The 15,172-nt window shown below is 51.8% G+C and overlaps 7 protein-coding genes across 7 annotated transcripts; 2 read left to right on the forward strand and 5 right to left on the reverse strand.

The window, feature by feature from the left end:
- Positions 1–1,373: 1,373 nt before the first annotated feature.
- Positions 1,374–2,045, reverse strand: N7462_005369 (Zn(II)2Cys6 transcription factor domain-containing protein; the record flags this gene model as incomplete). Its single annotated transcript, XM_057077087.1, has 1 exon — positions 1,374–2,045. One exon carries the CDS (start codon positions 2,043–2,045, stop codon positions 1,374–1,376), a length of 672 nt encoding a protein of 223 aa, XP_056932667.1.
- A 558-nt stretch (positions 2,046–2,603) lies between these two features.
- Positions 2,604–4,237, reverse strand: N7462_005370 (putative RNA export mediator Gle1; the record flags this gene model as incomplete). The annotated part of the gene is made up of 2 exons (XM_057077088.1): positions 2,604–3,371; positions 3,440–4,237. The coding sequence occupies 2 exons, from the start codon at positions 4,235–4,237 to the stop codon at positions 2,604–2,606; spliced, it is 1,566 nt and encodes a 521-aa protein (XP_056932668.1).
- Positions 4,238–4,610: 373 nt separating this feature from the next.
- Positions 4,611–5,113, forward strand: N7462_005371 (uncharacterized protein; the record flags this gene model as incomplete). The annotated part of the gene is made up of 2 exons (XM_057077089.1): positions 4,611–4,741; positions 4,777–5,113. The coding sequence occupies 2 exons, from the start codon at positions 4,611–4,613 to the stop codon at positions 5,111–5,113; spliced, it is 468 nt and encodes a 155-aa protein (XP_056932669.1).
- A 297-nt stretch (positions 5,114–5,410) lies between these two features.
- On the reverse strand, positions 5,411–6,359 carry N7462_005372 (uncharacterized protein; the record flags this gene model as incomplete). Its single annotated transcript, XM_057077090.1, has 2 exons — positions 5,411–5,847; positions 6,212–6,359. 2 exons carry the CDS (start codon positions 6,357–6,359, stop codon positions 5,411–5,413), a joined length of 585 nt encoding a protein of 194 aa, XP_056932670.1.
- Positions 6,360–7,170: 811 nt separating this feature from the next.
- Positions 7,171–11,460, forward strand: ssdA (mRNA-binding translational repressor SSD1; the record flags this gene model as incomplete). Its single annotated transcript, XM_057077091.1, has 4 exons — positions 7,171–7,267; positions 7,330–9,932; positions 9,994–11,351; positions 11,421–11,460. The coding sequence occupies 4 exons, from the start codon at positions 7,171–7,173 to the stop codon at positions 11,458–11,460; spliced, it is 4,098 nt and encodes a 1,365-aa protein (XP_056932671.1).
- Positions 11,461–12,355: 895 nt separating this feature from the next.
- On the reverse strand, positions 12,356–13,664 carry N7462_005374 (uncharacterized protein; the record flags this gene model as incomplete). Its single annotated transcript, XM_057077092.1, has 2 exons — positions 12,356–13,441; positions 13,500–13,664. The coding sequence occupies 2 exons, from the start codon at positions 13,662–13,664 to the stop codon at positions 12,356–12,358; spliced, it is 1,251 nt and encodes a 416-aa protein (XP_056932672.1).
- Positions 13,665–13,862: 198 nt separating this feature from the next.
- Positions 13,863–14,897, reverse strand: N7462_005375 (M20 family metallopeptidase; the record flags this gene model as incomplete). The annotated part of the gene is made up of 1 exon (XM_057077093.1): positions 13,863–14,897. One exon carries the CDS (start codon positions 14,895–14,897, stop codon positions 13,863–13,865), a length of 1,035 nt encoding a protein of 344 aa, XP_056932673.1.
- Positions 14,898–15,172: the final 275 nt, after the last annotated feature.

A 15,172-nucleotide genomic window follows, 5' to 3' on the forward strand; every position in this document is an offset into this window, starting at 1 on the left:
AAGAGAACTACCGGGAATTTTTAAACCTCAAAGAGCATGCATCTCATGTGGGAAAAAGTGAAAATAATAAAAATTCATGATCTGAGGCCATTCTCCAAGAGTAATCGATTCCCACTTATGTGATCGTGTATAACCTGATTCAAATCAAATTTGGCATTGCAAGACCATTCGACCCATTCTCGGACCAATGGTTGCTGCAAAAGCCACTCGCTCCCAAACGGTTGGTGCATATCATGATACGGCTTCACAACCGGCCTGGAGTCTCCTGTCGTGTACGACCATTGTGCAATCCATGCAACATCATATTGTCCAGGAAGTTCAATCAACGGGTATCGGGGCTGTGCATAATATGCTTCGAAATTCTTTCCGTCAAGATGAGGGAGGAGCAGAGCAATCGTGCGTGAAGGTGCCGGTCCAAAGGCATGAACGTGGGGCTGGAACGTTGATGCCCGTATCACGTCCTCTTCAAGAGAGCACAGGACACCAAGGTTCGTAGCGAATGGCCTGTTATGAAAGAGACCCTCTTGTCCTGCTAGTTCCAGCTCTTGAATAACCCATCGGAGCCATGACGGTTTGGGACAACAATGTCCGATTAGGTAAAGCAGAGGCGAATATCCAAGCCTTATATTCTCGCAGAACAGTCGTTTTTCAGACCCAGAGAGACTGAAGGCCGTTCTCGTATATCTCAAAAATTGATAAACGTAATGATATGCTTTCAGTTCATTCTCACGATCTTCATCCCCCAGGAGACAAAATGACCATAGAAGCCGCGCCTTATAGAATGCATATAGCGCGAGCGGCAGACAGAAGTCTGGAGGTATTGATTCCTGGGAGGAAGGAGGAAGAGCTAACTGATTCAAGGCATCGAAATTCAAATCGGGATCAGCCAATTCTGGTATTCCTAACTCTTGGAATACGATCAGATTTTTTGATTTCCAGTTCTCGAGAGCATTCAGCGTGGCAAGAATTTTGTCTTGCGACACTGATCTGAAGTGAGCTGCGTAAGCACACCATATAAGCCTTTTCAGATCTAGATCTGCAGAGGAAAACTCGAGCAACTGTTGCAGCATTTCCGATGAAGAGGAGGAAGGAGGCTGAAAATACGAAGAAGGAAGGTTTAGGGTCGACCTGTCTGCATTCGAGAGAGTGTTAGGCTCCAAAGGACTTGGAAAAGGCCTGACAGCACGACACACTAGTTCCAGGTCGCGAAGGGATGATTCTATTGGTAGGACACAGCAGTCGCTCGGGTCAAAGTGGTGTGAATAATGCTGGATGACTTGTACATGTCGAATGGCGGCTGGGATATTGGCCGAGAAGCACTAGATATCTGTAATAAATATTTGCTCCGCGTCCCAGAAACGGGAGACCAGAATTCAACGACATACCTCGATATACGCCATCAGCACAAGGACGCCGACAGCCAATGGTGTCGGCTTTGCTGTACTTGTCAAGTCATCTGATACACCTTGAAGGGCCTTGATATAAGTTTGGATTGCGACGATCTTCGTGTCAAGACCTTGATCGTGATCGTTTGCATTATCTCTGGACAAGAACAAAGCTGCGCGGTGCATAGATCCAAGGGCGACAATAGTATCAAAAGCCCATTCGACTTCCCAAGCAGCTTGACAGAGAAAGTCGCGCCAGAAATAATGGGTTCTGGGAGGGAAGAGAACGGGCAAGGTCCGGAACAGGTACTGGTGATAGCCTAACATGTCTCTTGCACGAGAGTGAGGGTGCTGAAAGGCTGTAGGATTCACAGGGAGTCCAATCAATGGTAATCCATCTTCTCGAGAGTCGCGGTGGTAAATTCGACCATCAAGTGACGGGGGAGTTCGAGATGTCGATGTAGTAGGGTCGATCGGGGTGGCCACCACGGACGAGCTTTGCTTTGTAGGCTGAATGCTGATCCGGCGCTTTTCCGCATATCCTGCGCATTCTACATTGGCCTTTTCGCAACGCGCACAGGTGGGTTTCCGCTCGTCGCACTTCACCCGCCTTGTACGGCACGTCAGACACCCAGTCTTCCTTCTTCTTTTCTCGTTCATGGCGAATAGATTCAAGACCTCGGTGATGATATCACCGTTCAAATGGAGCAGTTACTCCTTTCAGAATCATTCGCCAGACATAGCTCTTTAAAACTTCATAGCTTTGGGCTATACTTCGCCACCAGTGCGCCGACGGCTCTTTGAGATGGATCGTCGGACGCCGGGGCGGTTGGCCCCAGGCTTGGCCCCAGGCACCACGATTTGTCAGCACCGCCGGTGGACGTGTCCGTCTCGCTGTAGTTGTAGTTACAAGTTGATTGTAGCTGACCACTTGCTACATTATCAGCGATGGATCCCATTCAGGTCCTCATTTAGACTATGTTGTTAAGTGAAGAAATCTTTTGAGCATTCAAAGTGAGATTTGAAATTAAAACACTCTTCTAATCTACAAATCATGAGATATAAGTTATCGGAAGGTAAGATTCTGACCCTTCAAGGTGACAGGATGGTATCAAGGCCATCTCTGTTTGAGAACCCTCTCGCGACCAACGAACCAAAGCCATCAGCACCATGAGTTGGGCCCGGCCAAAACGGGACTCACTATGCCAGCTTTGAATTTTACAAAATGATATTCTTGTCGCGCTGGTAGGTCTCCCTGAGGAGCTTCAACTGATTCACAGACATGCTCTGGCGCGTTAATCCTGCCGGCAAGTCAACAATAGCTTTGCGCATCAGAACAAGTCCAAATTGCCCGAAGAAACCAAGGATTCGTTCACCAGAACCTCGGAGCATCGAATAAAGGAGAGTAATTTGGGTCTCCTGGACTTCGGTGGGGGGCATGGAGACGAGTTTCTGGAGGGAGGTCCAGAAAAGAGTATTGGGGAAAGGATTTTGACGCTGTGTCTGGCCGAATTTGCGTAGGGTTATGGCGGAAAAGCCAGCACCCAGGGCAGTCATACGGTCCAAGTGTGCTTGCTCGCTGATAAACGGGCCTTCGGGATTCTCGCGCCACCAGCCAAGAGCACGTCTCCCTCCTTGGGTCTTCTCGTCTCCTGTGAAGCCCCAAAGCGCGGGACATACCACCCGGTATTTGGCCCACAGGATATCGGACATGTGAATTCCCTGATACATGAACTCATCCGTAGAAAAAATCTGGGCTGCAATTATACCAATCGGTTCCGCATGTTCTGGTTTTAGTGAGGCTTCTGCGAGTAGAGAGGCAATCAGGCACTTGGCGAAGATGTTCAGACCATAAATCAGCAATGCAGGTGCCTTCTGCTCAGAACCAGCAATGGATTCCGGCGGAAAGGCGATGAACTGGCGAACATCCATGGCAGGCTCTGAAATTGCAGCAGCCTTTTTGAGCTCATCTCTGATCTTGTTGAGCTGGTTACGGAATCGCTGTCAGTTTCCGCTCAAAGGCTACATCACGCTCAAGAATTGGAAACTCTTACCTGTTGCTTGTTCGTGGTCGCGTTACTTCCTTTGGCATTCCGCAGCTGACCAACACTCATTTTGATTGCACGTCGCATGCCTCCCATGGCTTCCTTCACGGCAGGATTCTGCTTGCCGATATTACGCAGATGCTCTCGCATCTCCTTCAGTGTTTTATGAAGTGCTACATAGCGCTCTTGGATTCGAGCCTCTTCTGATGTCAGGCGGCTACCTCCAATACTCTGCTTCTGAGCCGCTTGCTGGGCCGCTTGCTGGGCCTTCCTAGCTTCTTCTTCTTTTTGACGGGCCTCTGCAGCGAGTCGTTCCTGTTTTTCGCGCTCCTGGCGCTCCCTTGCTTCTTGGGCTGCCTGTCGAGCCCTTTCTGCCTCCTCTGCAGCCTTTTTGTCGGCTTCGGCTTGCTTCTTGCGTTCTTGCTCAATGCGGGCAGCCTCTTCTTCCTGTCTGCGTCGTTCTTCTGCCTTTTCGCGCTCGATCCGCTCTCTTTCTTTGCGCTCAGCCTCTTCTTTGCGTCTACGTGCCTCTTCTTCGGCACGGTTGTGGGCCCTCAGGGTCGCTTCGGCTTCCTCCCTGACTCGTTCATGGTACGCGGCGGCTTCATCCAGGGCAGCAGTATGGACCGCTTCGCGCTCCCGGTCGATGCGGTCGAGGTTGTCGTAGAAGGTCTGGCGCTCGTAGGCATGAACCTTTTTGAGTTCCGCATTGAAGATACGGACATTCTCCAGATCGCGGGTCAGGTCCAGGATCAGTTGTTTGGACGGACTGTCCAGCGGAGGAACATGGACTCGAGCTCGGGTCATGTTAGCGGATCTGGATCAAACCCGAGAGAGAAGGGACGAAACCAAGGGTGATTCGAGTATCGAAGAAATTGTAGGGAGGGTTCAAAAGATTGGGTTCTCTCGAGATCTGAGGTGAGCCTTCAAGGACAGGAAAGGTCGCAGCGAACGATATGGATAATTGAACAGGCGAGGTGGGAGGCCGGGAGAAGTGGGAGATGTCGAAACGAGAGGCTCGCTAATCATAAGACAAGCAATTCATAAGAGTCATGGTCTCTCCAACGGTCCAGAATCGGGATCGAGTCCCAGAAATGTGAGGGCGGTCGGTTTCGTGGATTGAAATATTCGAGGAGGCTGGAGTGAATGGGTGTCAGGTGAGCTCCCAATGCGCGCGTGAATGTCGAATGGACGGTTGGATGAGGTCGGAACAAAGCTGGCCCAAATGACCGAACACGCTGAACGGATCGAATTGCTAGTCAGCAAGATCGACCTGTTCAAGAACGCGACAAAAGGACTGTGGAAGCCAGGGTAAACGAGAGAAGGCGAGAGTAAGTTGTTCACAGGCCGCCTGTCGCAATTGGGATGGTCAGCGGTAAATCAGGGTTGCACGTGGTGTTCACGAGACCGGTCGAGCTCCGGACAAAATACTTCGAGCTCAACCACGCTCCGTACCTTCAAGCGGGTGCAACTTACCTTTGCCGTTCCTGGCCGTTCCTGAACGAGAAAAAGGCCGATGTTGATCGCGAACTGCCGCTGGGACGAACTTGGAATAAATTACATGCTGACTCAGCCCGGACCCGAGCACCGCGCAACCAGGGAAACTCTGGATCGTTGCATCATCGTGAGCATCATCCACTTTCTACTGCTCGCCAGACCCAAGAGGACTTGGAGAGATATTGACCGGTTCTTTGTGTCCGATCAAGTTGGCCCTCTGGACTATGTGGACCATTTGACCCTGGGATATTGCTTGCTGCTCATTCTATACCCGTTGCGCTAGCTGAACTGGATACCTCTTTTGAACGGTGTACTCTGTCCTGTCGGCTGTTTAAAAAAAACACAAGTGGAGACTCCCCGGAGAACCGACCTTCAGCGGGCTCCAAGCTACAGGGCTGCTGGTCGGCTGTCAAAAAGCTTACAGCAGTCTGCATCCAAGTGCGACGAAAATTCTGTAGATATAGGGTTCCTGATCGGCTCGAGCTATATGTGGCGGGGAAGAACACGCCATTTGATATCTTTCCAGGTCAGAGTTTCACCGTGCCCGCGCGAGTCAGAGATAGCAGCTTTGATAGCCGCTAAAGCCGCCCACGCACTGTTTAGCATGCCTAGCAGGTTTGGCCAGTCACGTAGGAGCCCTGGCGGGGTGTCGTAGATCCCTGATTCCCTTATCGTGGCCCTCGCATGGTCGCGAATTGATTCGAATGAGTGCCAGAGGCCCACACGGGACTTTTGGGCAGCCTGAGATGTCTGGTCTCGTCCCGATGTCCAGCAGAGAATGGCAGGACGATGATGAAAAGTGGTCGGGAGACGGAGATCATCCACCGCATCCGCCAGGAAGAGTGGGTTTGCGGACGGTTCGAACGCCGTCCATACCGTCCCGCGCGCCCGCCACAGGCGCCCCTCCACGGGTTCTGTCACTGGTAATATTACAGTTCGGTCCTGACCATACGTCCCTTTTCGATACAGGCTCTCCCCACACCCGCTTTGTATGGAGCCCAGCATCACCTCTTTCTTTCCTTCTCCTTTCCCCCTCCTTCTTCTTCTTCCTCCTCCATCTCTCTCTCCCTTCCCTTCCCCATCGTTCCTTCAGGTCGAATCAGTCGATGCCTGCATCTTCTATTCCATCCTTCTAGCCTCCTTGTTGTCATTCTCTTCGACGACTTGACCCTGCCATCCGGGTTTCCTCGCTTGACCAAGCTCTAGCCCAGCTTCGTTCGTTGCGAATTCGAGTCCCATCCCTCCGGTTCTCGATCCCAGGATCTCGAGTCCATTGCCTCTCACCCGTTTGTCGGTTCTTCGGCGATCGGCAGTCGGTGCAGCCTTCCAGCACCCGGCCACCTACCCAGTCGAACTCGGTCCTTCCCATCTCGAATCGAGCGAACGTCGTCCCTTTCCAGTCGGTCCTTGGCTTGATCGAGTCAACGTGCATTGTGCAATTGATTCGGCTGTCTTCCCCCTCTCGATTCTTCATTCCCCAGCTTTGCTTCGAGTGGCTCATCCGTCACGGCTTCGTTGGCTTTACTAGCAAATTTCATCCCACGTTGGACCAGCACAGACGTCATTTTTTTTGGAATGCTGGCACTTGAAAGTCGTCATTAGTCTTTCTTGCAGGTAAGCACGTCACGTTTAGTCCAGCGGAATACACACCGGATGGGGAATTGCAGGGAGAATTCGTGGGTCACGGTGCTGCCATCTAACCATCTCCCCCTCCTTCCCACTACCGGACTACCTGAAAAGGTGTCCGGGTCCTTGTGCTTCTCCGCCCGCGATGACACTCGGACGGGAGTATGGAATACGGGGCTCGGGGTACACTCGCTGCACTGGCCACGGACCACTCGCCATCGCGACTTCCCCCTCTCCGCCCATCTGGTCCTCCGGTTCCTCCAGTTTTCGCTGCACCTCCCCTGTTCGCTCCTTCACTTTGCTTTCTGCTGCCTAGCTGTCGCTTCTTCTTGACTTTGTTTTTCTTCTTTCTCTGTTTTGACCGTCACCCTCTCTCCAGCCGCCCCGTTCATCGTGACTGATCCACTCTTTCTCCCCTCCTTTCTAGTATAGCTTGCGCACATCCTTGAATACGATCATCCGAACATAAACAGCCTACCTGTGGTCGGTTTGTGATCCGAATCACTCGGCTCCATTGCCTTTGGCGGCAACACCCGTCTCTCCTGTTCCCGGGTCCTCTACATACGCCCGCATTTTACACTCTACAGTGATAGCCCGTCAACCCTTCATTTGGGATCATGGATCAACAGGGCCAGTCTGGGGTACCAGGCCCCACCGGGCGCAAGCTCCATATCGCTCATCGGAGAAGTCCATCTGAGCTGACCCCTTTGATGAGTATGATCCTCCCGAGCTTGCTACGGGCGCAGGACCCCAAACTAACTCTTCCTTGTTTGCAGTGGAACAACTGGCCATTCAGCAACAAATTGAGCTCCTCCAGCAGCAACAGCAACAGATTGCTGCAACACACCAACAGTACGTTAATATGGGCCTGTTACAGCCACAGCAGCTGGGACAGGTCAACGCCTTCCAAGGCGGCTCGATGGGTGGTGTCTCCCCTCAGGTCAACGCTTTCCAGTTTCCCCAGCAGCAACAGCAGCAGCAGCTTGGGGTTCCAATGAATGCGCCAAACCAACATTCTCACCGTCGCAATCAATCTGCCCTCCCGGGTCTTGCCATGGGCCCACCCCCTGCCCCATCCTCAGGGGCATCCGGATATGCCGACTACGGTCAACAAGGCCAGAAGAACGAGAATAACCACGGTGGCCACGGTGGTCGTGGTCGTGGTGGTCCGCCTGGTGGAGGTCACCAGCGCCGCCACTCTCTCGCACTCCCCGAGGCCAAAAAGGCCGCTGAGCTGGCACAGCAAAAGCGAACCGCCTCTGGCTTCCAATTCCCTGCTCCCTCTCCCGGTGGTGCTAGTGGTTTGGAGAATCCGTCTAGCTCGGATGACAAACCTGGCTCAAGCACCTCTCCTGCTCCCCAGGGTCTTGGATTGCAGCGTGCTGGCAACCTTCGGGCTGGTGGTCATGGCCGAAGCCAGTCGATGGCCGTTGGTGGAAACCGAGGCTCCATCTCTGGTCGTGGTGCTGGCGGTTTCCAATTTCCTGCTTCCCCTAATGACGGTCAGTCGGATAATCAACGCCGCGGCAGCCAGCCCGGCCACGCTCGCTCCTCTTCGCGAAACTTTGACGGAAATTGGCGCCAGCCGAACAACCAGAACCAGGCACAAGACCAACAGAAGTCTTATGGCCAGCAACAGCAAGGCAGTGGTTTCCAACCAGGCCATCGCTCGCGGGCTTCTATGAACCAGTCGATGGGCTCCATCGGCCAGTTCCAGTACGGACAGCCCCAACTTATCCAGCTCCCGCAGGGCCAGGTGATGATGGCGCCGCCCCAGATGTTTGGTGGACAACAAATCAACCCACTTCAGCTAGCTCAACTCCAGGCTCTCCAGCAGCAGAACGGACAGGGCATGGGAGGCCTCGGTGCAAGCCAGCATGCGCCACCCCAATTGTCGGTTCAGCAGCAGCAGCAGCAACAGCAGCAGCAGCGGAAGACGCTTTTCACTCCTTACTTACCGCAGGCCAATTTGCCTGCCTTGATCAGCAACGGGCAGTTAGTCGCTGGTGTCCTGCGAGTGAATAAGAAGAACCGTTCCGATGCCTATGTGACCACAACGGACCTTGACGCCGACATTTTCATTTGTGGCAGCAAAGATCGCAACCGCGCCCTCGAGGGAGATTTTGTTGCCATCGAACTCCTTGATGTTGATGAAGTCTGGGCCCAGAAGCGCGAGAAGGAAGAAAAGAAGAAGCGCAAGGATATCACCGACGCTCGGTCCGGAAGCAATGCTGGAAATGATAAGTTGGGCCGCTCAGATTCCAATGGTGACAGACAGGAAGTCGGTCCGGATGGAAGCATCCGTCGTCGTGGCAGTCTTCGCCAGCGCCCTACTCAGAAGAAGAATGACGATGTTGAGGTTGAAGGCCAGAGCCTCCTCCTTGTCGAGGAAGATGAGATTAGCGATGAGCAAAAACCGCTGTACGCTGGACATGTGGTTGCTGTTATTGAACGCATTGCTGGTCAGATGTTCTCTGGAACTCTGGGTCTTCTCCGTCCTAGCAGCCAGGCGACGAAGGAGAAGCAGGAGGCCGAGCGGCAAGCCAGAGATGGTGCCCATGGCCGCTCCAACCAGGACCGCCACCAAGAGAAGCCCAAGATTGTCTGGTTCAAGCCCACGGACAAGCGTGTGCCCTTGATTGCCATCCCTACTGAACAGGCCCCCCGGGACTTCGTGGAGAAGCATCAGGATTACGCAAATCGTATCTTTGTCGCTTCCATCAAGCGTTGGCCCATCACCTCCCTGCACCCCTTCGGCACTCTTGTAGAGCAGCTCGGAGAGATGGGCGACCTACGGGTCGAGACTGATGCTCTTCTCCGTGATAACAACTTTGGCTCGGACGAATTCTCCGATGCTGTGATCAAGAGCATTGGCTGGGAAGATTGGTCGGTCGCTAACGAGGGTGAAGCTCTGGCTGCCCGTCGCGACTTCCGTGAAGAAACCACATTCACCATTGACCCTGAGAATACAAAGTCGCTGGAGGATGCCTTCCATGTCAAGAAGCTTGCCGATGGCAAGGTGGAGATTGGTGTTCACGTTGCTGATATTGCTCATTTCGTCAAAGGTAACTCTCTTGTGGATCGAGAGGCCAAGAAGCGTGGTACCGCTGTTTATCTTGTCGATCGAGTCATGAACATGCTTCCACCGCGGGTCTCTACAGAGCTCTGCTCCCTTATTCCTGGCGAGGACCGTTTGACTGTTAGCGTTGTTTTCAAGGCTAATTCTGAAACCGGTGCCATTGACGACGATGTCTGGATTGGTAAGGGTATTATTAAGAGTGCAGGTCGCCTCAGCTACGAGGACGTCAACTCTGTTCTCACAGGAAAATCGAGCTCAGTCGGGACTCAAATCACCACTGACGATATCAAGATGCTCGACGTAAGTTTTCGCATCGACAATCATTCTGTTCTGTATTGACATGGTTTTTTTTAACCTATAGGCTATTGCTCACAAGTTCCGTGACGCTCGCTTCGGTAACCGGGCGTCCAATGTTCCCAGCCTGCGTATTCTTCAGCAGCTTGACGATGAGAACGTGCCGGTTGAGTACAACATCTTCGACTCGACTCCAGCTCATGAGCTTGTTGAGGAGCTTAGCCGCCAGGCCAACTTCTACGTTGCTCGCAAGCTGGCTAGTGCGATGCCTGAAAAAGCATTCCTGCGTCGCCAGCCTTCGCCCAACCCTCGTCGTCTGACGCTGTTTGACGAGAGAATGAATCGCCTCAGTTTCGGCATTGATGCGTCCAGCAGCGGTAGCTTGCAGAGTTCTCTCTGCAAGGTTGAGGATGTTGACATCCGCAAGGGAATGGAGACTTTACTTTCTAAGGCTATGCAGCGCGCTAAGTACTTCGTGGGAACTGGTGCTGCGGATGAACAGCGTCAACACTACACTTTCAACGTGCCTGTGTACACCCATTTCACCAATCCCTCTCGTCGGTATGCTGACATCATTGTTCACCGCCAACTCGAGGCCATCCTGTCGGAGGGTGCCATTGAGTTCACTGATGATGCCGAGTCTTTGAACAAGACAGCCGATCTTTGCAACAACAAGAAGGACTCTGCCCACAATGCGCAAGAGCAGAGTGTCCATATTGAGGCCTGTCGCAACATGGATCGGAAGGTTCATGAAATTGGTGGTGACCTTATCAGCGAAGGCATTGTGCTCTGCGTTTATGAATCCGCTTTTGACGTTCTTATTCCCGAATATGGCTTCGAGAAGCGCGTGCACTGCGATCAGCTCCCCTTGAAGAAGGCCGAGTACCGCAAGGATACTCGTGTGCTTGAGCTGTACTGGGAGAAGGGTGTACCGTCCTCTGCCTACATCCCTGAGGATGAGCGCCCCAAGCCTGCCAACTCTCGCGCAGCCCAGGCCGCTGCCGCTGCCCGCGAAGCTGAGGCTGCTAAGGAGCGTGCTCGAGAGCAAGACGAGGCCATGCGCAAGCAGACCGAGACCGGCACAATGTCCGCCGACGACGTCGATGCCCTCTTTGATGATGATGATGTGGAAGAGGTGACTGAAATGGCGGCCGGCGTCTCTCTTAACTCGGCTGACCGGTCAACTCAGAGCATGCCTCCATCTCCCACCCGCAACGGTCATCTTCAGCAGGGACCTCACCGCACTCGCTCGGATCCTAAGATTGCTTCCAGCACTGCCGATGCCCCGGAGAGCAAGCTGACCAACAAGGATAAGTACTTGAAGCTATTCAAGCTCCGCGAGGAGGATGGAGAGTTCATCCAGGATGTTACTGAGATGACTCGCGTGCCCATCATCTTGAAGACTGACTTGAGCAAGAGCCCACCGTAAGTTGATTTCATTTTCACCCCATGGCTAGTTCTCAAGATCTCAGACTAATCATTTCGATATCATAGATGCCTCACCGTCCGGTCGGTGAACCCGTACGCTCTGTAGGAACCTCAGGGCGGTTATTTTCTCCTTCCTTAGGATATATTATTGCATGACTATCCTGCAGATTCTTCGGGCGTGTCGAGCATGGTTTCCATGCTCCCACGCACCTACGGACATAAGCCTCCTTCAAAATACGGATCGAACATATCATTACCAGGAAATCTCTTGGTATTCAGATCAACCCACAAACTCTGCCCGTCCATCTTTCTGACGTGTCTTGGGACCCTCGTATACTTATTTGTTTGTTATATCTTGCGCAGCGGTTGTCTATTTTCCCTTTTCCCTTTTTCTTTTTTGTTTTGACCATCTCAGTTCTTCCGGAGAAAGAGAGTGCTATGTCTGAGCTTGAGCCTCAATCCCCCCTTTTTTTCTCTAATTACCGGATTCTTCGCAACCTTTAGCAAGGCGGGAGTCTGTACTCTTCGACCCTTAACTCGAGGTCAGGGCGAGGAGGGAGAGATTGAGGACAGCTTGACCATTTCCGGAGAGTCTTTTATTAATCCAGGTATTTACATAGTCCTTGTTATTTTGGATTTGCTTTGTAGCTTTGGGTTTATTAGAAACTAGAACATAGTAGATGTCCTGCAACGGGTTGCATGATGGGACATGAATGGCTCCTATCGCGTGTCCAACAAGAGATCTGTCCGATACTAGCAGTAGTTTCGCTGCTGTTGGCAAATAATGAATCTCTATTTCGTCCTTGGTTTCTCTTCTGCTACCCTCGAAGGTAGTTACTTTTCCGGCATACTCGTAAGCCTCTCTATGCCCAGTGAAAGTCTCGATAAAAGTCGATCACCCGGGCTTGAAAAACTAGATCCCAACAAAAGCCCGACGTCCAATATGCGAAAAGTCTAGAGGATGACCAAAGAGAAAAAAAACATTCCATGTTGTTCGTTCCTTATACTCGCTCCACCACATCTTTGATTGCATGCGCAACATAGGCTACATTGCCCTCATTTAACCCACTTAGACTCATACGGCCATTTTCTAACATGTATACATGGTGTCTCGTTTTCAACTCTCGAACCTGCATCGCGCTGAGTCCCGTATAGCTAAACATACCGATCTGCTGTGCGATATGGCTCCAATCACCTTCCACACCAAGCTTCTCCAACTCGACTTTCAGCAGCCATCTCACACCTTGGATCCTTGAAGCCATGGTCTTGATATCTTCCTTCCATTTCAAACACATGTCGGCGTCAGTAAGGACTGTGTTTACGATCCTCGCCCCATATAATGATGGACACGAGATTTCAGAGCGGGTCAATCGGATCAAGTGCGTCATCGCTCCCTCTGGCGATATCGAAGGGGCGGTTATGAGATGCAAAGCCCCGACACGCTCACCATAAAGGCCGAAGTTCTTAGACAGTGATTGGCAGACCAGCATGCCTGTAGGTACCGATAGATCCGACGATGATGATCCAAATAACGTCGAGTAGAAATATCGAACTGGCCATGCATCCGCATCCGCATCACCCGAAGCAAAGCCCTGGTATGCGCAGTCAAAAACGACGAAAAGCCGTTTATGCCTCACCACCTCCGCAATCTTCTTCCATTGCGACTCAGTGGGATCGATTCCTGTTGGATTATGGGCGCAAGCGTGGAGAATCACGACGTCATTCTCCTCTGCCAATTGTTCCAATGCCTCGATCATACCATTGAAATTGAGCGACCGCGTTGCCGGATCATAATATGGGTACAGCCTGCGTGCGATATTTGGCCCAGCCACTTCCCAGATGAGATGATGATTATCCCAGGTCGGATCGGAGATCCAGACATTTTTAGGGCGCAGATAGCAAGCACAGAACAGGGCAGCAAGGTGGTTTGCTCCCGTGCCAGCAATTGTTTGAATACTGGTAATGTTCGATTGCTCACCAATTTCTGGGCTGAAGAGAAGTTGTCGGGCCTGTTTCAGAAACTTAGAGTCTCCCGATATTGGAAGATACTCGTGGTTTGCATGTTGACGATGAAGACTTTCTTCGGCCTACAGAATGGTTAGAGGTTTGCTACCGGGGGAGTTATGCAGCTGGACTGAAACTGACTTGTCTAACACTAGGCAAAACCCAAGGTTGGCAGTTCCCATCACGATAGACTCCTTGTCCGAGATTGACCTTTTGCAGACAGTTGTCTGCATCGTAGGCTGCCGTCAATGCGAAGGATTCAGCCAGCGGGAGTACTGGAAGCTGGTCGAGCTGGAAATCCGGCATTCTGCAGAGTTGAAAATCGCGAAACAAATGCAAACAGTTAATTTACCACATGAATGCCTTCTTTTTAACTCTTTGATTATTTATCTTGAACAATGTAAGAAGGCAACGCTCATCCAGACCTCTTATTATCTACTTCTCCGCTCGGTAAAATTGTCAAGTTGCCGACGAATCGGTATCGGGTCCTGAAGCCAGTCCCCATCAGCCATACAAGCAGTGTTTGACGAGCTGCTTGTACACCTGGACGCTTTCTGTAAGCTCGGTGATATCAATTTGTTCTTTTTCCCCGTGTGCGAGCAAGATAGATCCCGGTCCATAGAGGTACTTTTTATGGTCTCCCTGTAGTCGCGGAGCGTCCGTTCCAAACGCCACAGCCATCGTGCCCAGGCCAGGCACGTCATGATCTAAATACATCTCTGGGTAGCTGAATTTCTTCTTTAGTCGCACCGTCTCATATCTTGACACCGCTTCCTCGACCAATCGCTCAATCTCAGGCAAATCATTAGCCACGCGGACGGCGCAGAGTGCTATGCATTCAGCAGCTAAGATATTGTATCCCACACCTCCTTGGATCTGTCCACAGTGAAAAGTAGACAGCCCGATGGTATCGGACGACGGAAATTGAATCTTATCTATTTCAGACAGAAGAGATGCCATCGTAGCAATCGCACTGCAACCCTGCTGAGGATATCCTGAATGGGATGGGATACCTTTGCTAATGAGCTCAAACACAAAGTGTCCCTTGTGGCCAACAGCAAGTTTCCCCTCGGTCGGCTCGCCAAATATTACGGCATTCCAGGACAAATTCATATTGTTGGCGGCCAGCATACCCGGGCCTCCTTTCTCTTCTCCTACGACGAAGAGCAAGGATACATCGTCTGGCTGGACGAGGTTCTCTTTGCGAAGCTCTTCAAGGGCCGTGACTTGAGCGGCGAGTGGACCTTTGTCATCGCAAGCCCCACGTCCATAAATGACTTGCTCGGTCACCCGTACAGGAATATGGGGCGGAACAGTATCCATATGCGAGGTCAGGCAGACCTTTGTCTTGCGCGAAGACCCAAGGTACGCATAGACGTTGCAGCGAGAGCTATCGGGGCTAATAGGGATCCGCTCAACGGTATATCCCAGAGATTGCAGATGGTGCTCGATATTTAGACCGATGGCGTATTCCTCATCGCTGGTGGAGGGAATATTCATGAGGTTTTCGAGCAGAGTAACAACCGAATTGTTCGTCATTCTGTTCGCCGGGTTTGTAAATGATAGATACGCAAAGATAAAGTTGTATGTCGTCCTCTCACAAGTTAGCCTTGTTCGTCTTTTGAAATTGAAATTTAACGTATTAAAATAATCAAAACGATCGGTCTGGGTCAATCTAGGCCGGGAAAGTGACCGGTGGTCCTGTGTGGTTAACACCCAACGAGTCTGTTCGGTCGGGCCCATATTCCGAGTGGCGAGCATGTTCTAGCTTTGAACGTCTCACTCGGCATGATAACACGATCCCGAGAGGTCAA

Source organism: Penicillium macrosclerotiorum, assembly GCF_028827735.1.
Source record: "Penicillium macrosclerotiorum strain IBT 26536 chromosome Unknown utg000006l_segment0_segment0, whole genome shotgun sequence".
Lineage (NCBI taxonomy): Eukaryota > Fungi > Ascomycota > Eurotiomycetes > Eurotiales > Aspergillaceae > Penicillium > Penicillium macrosclerotiorum.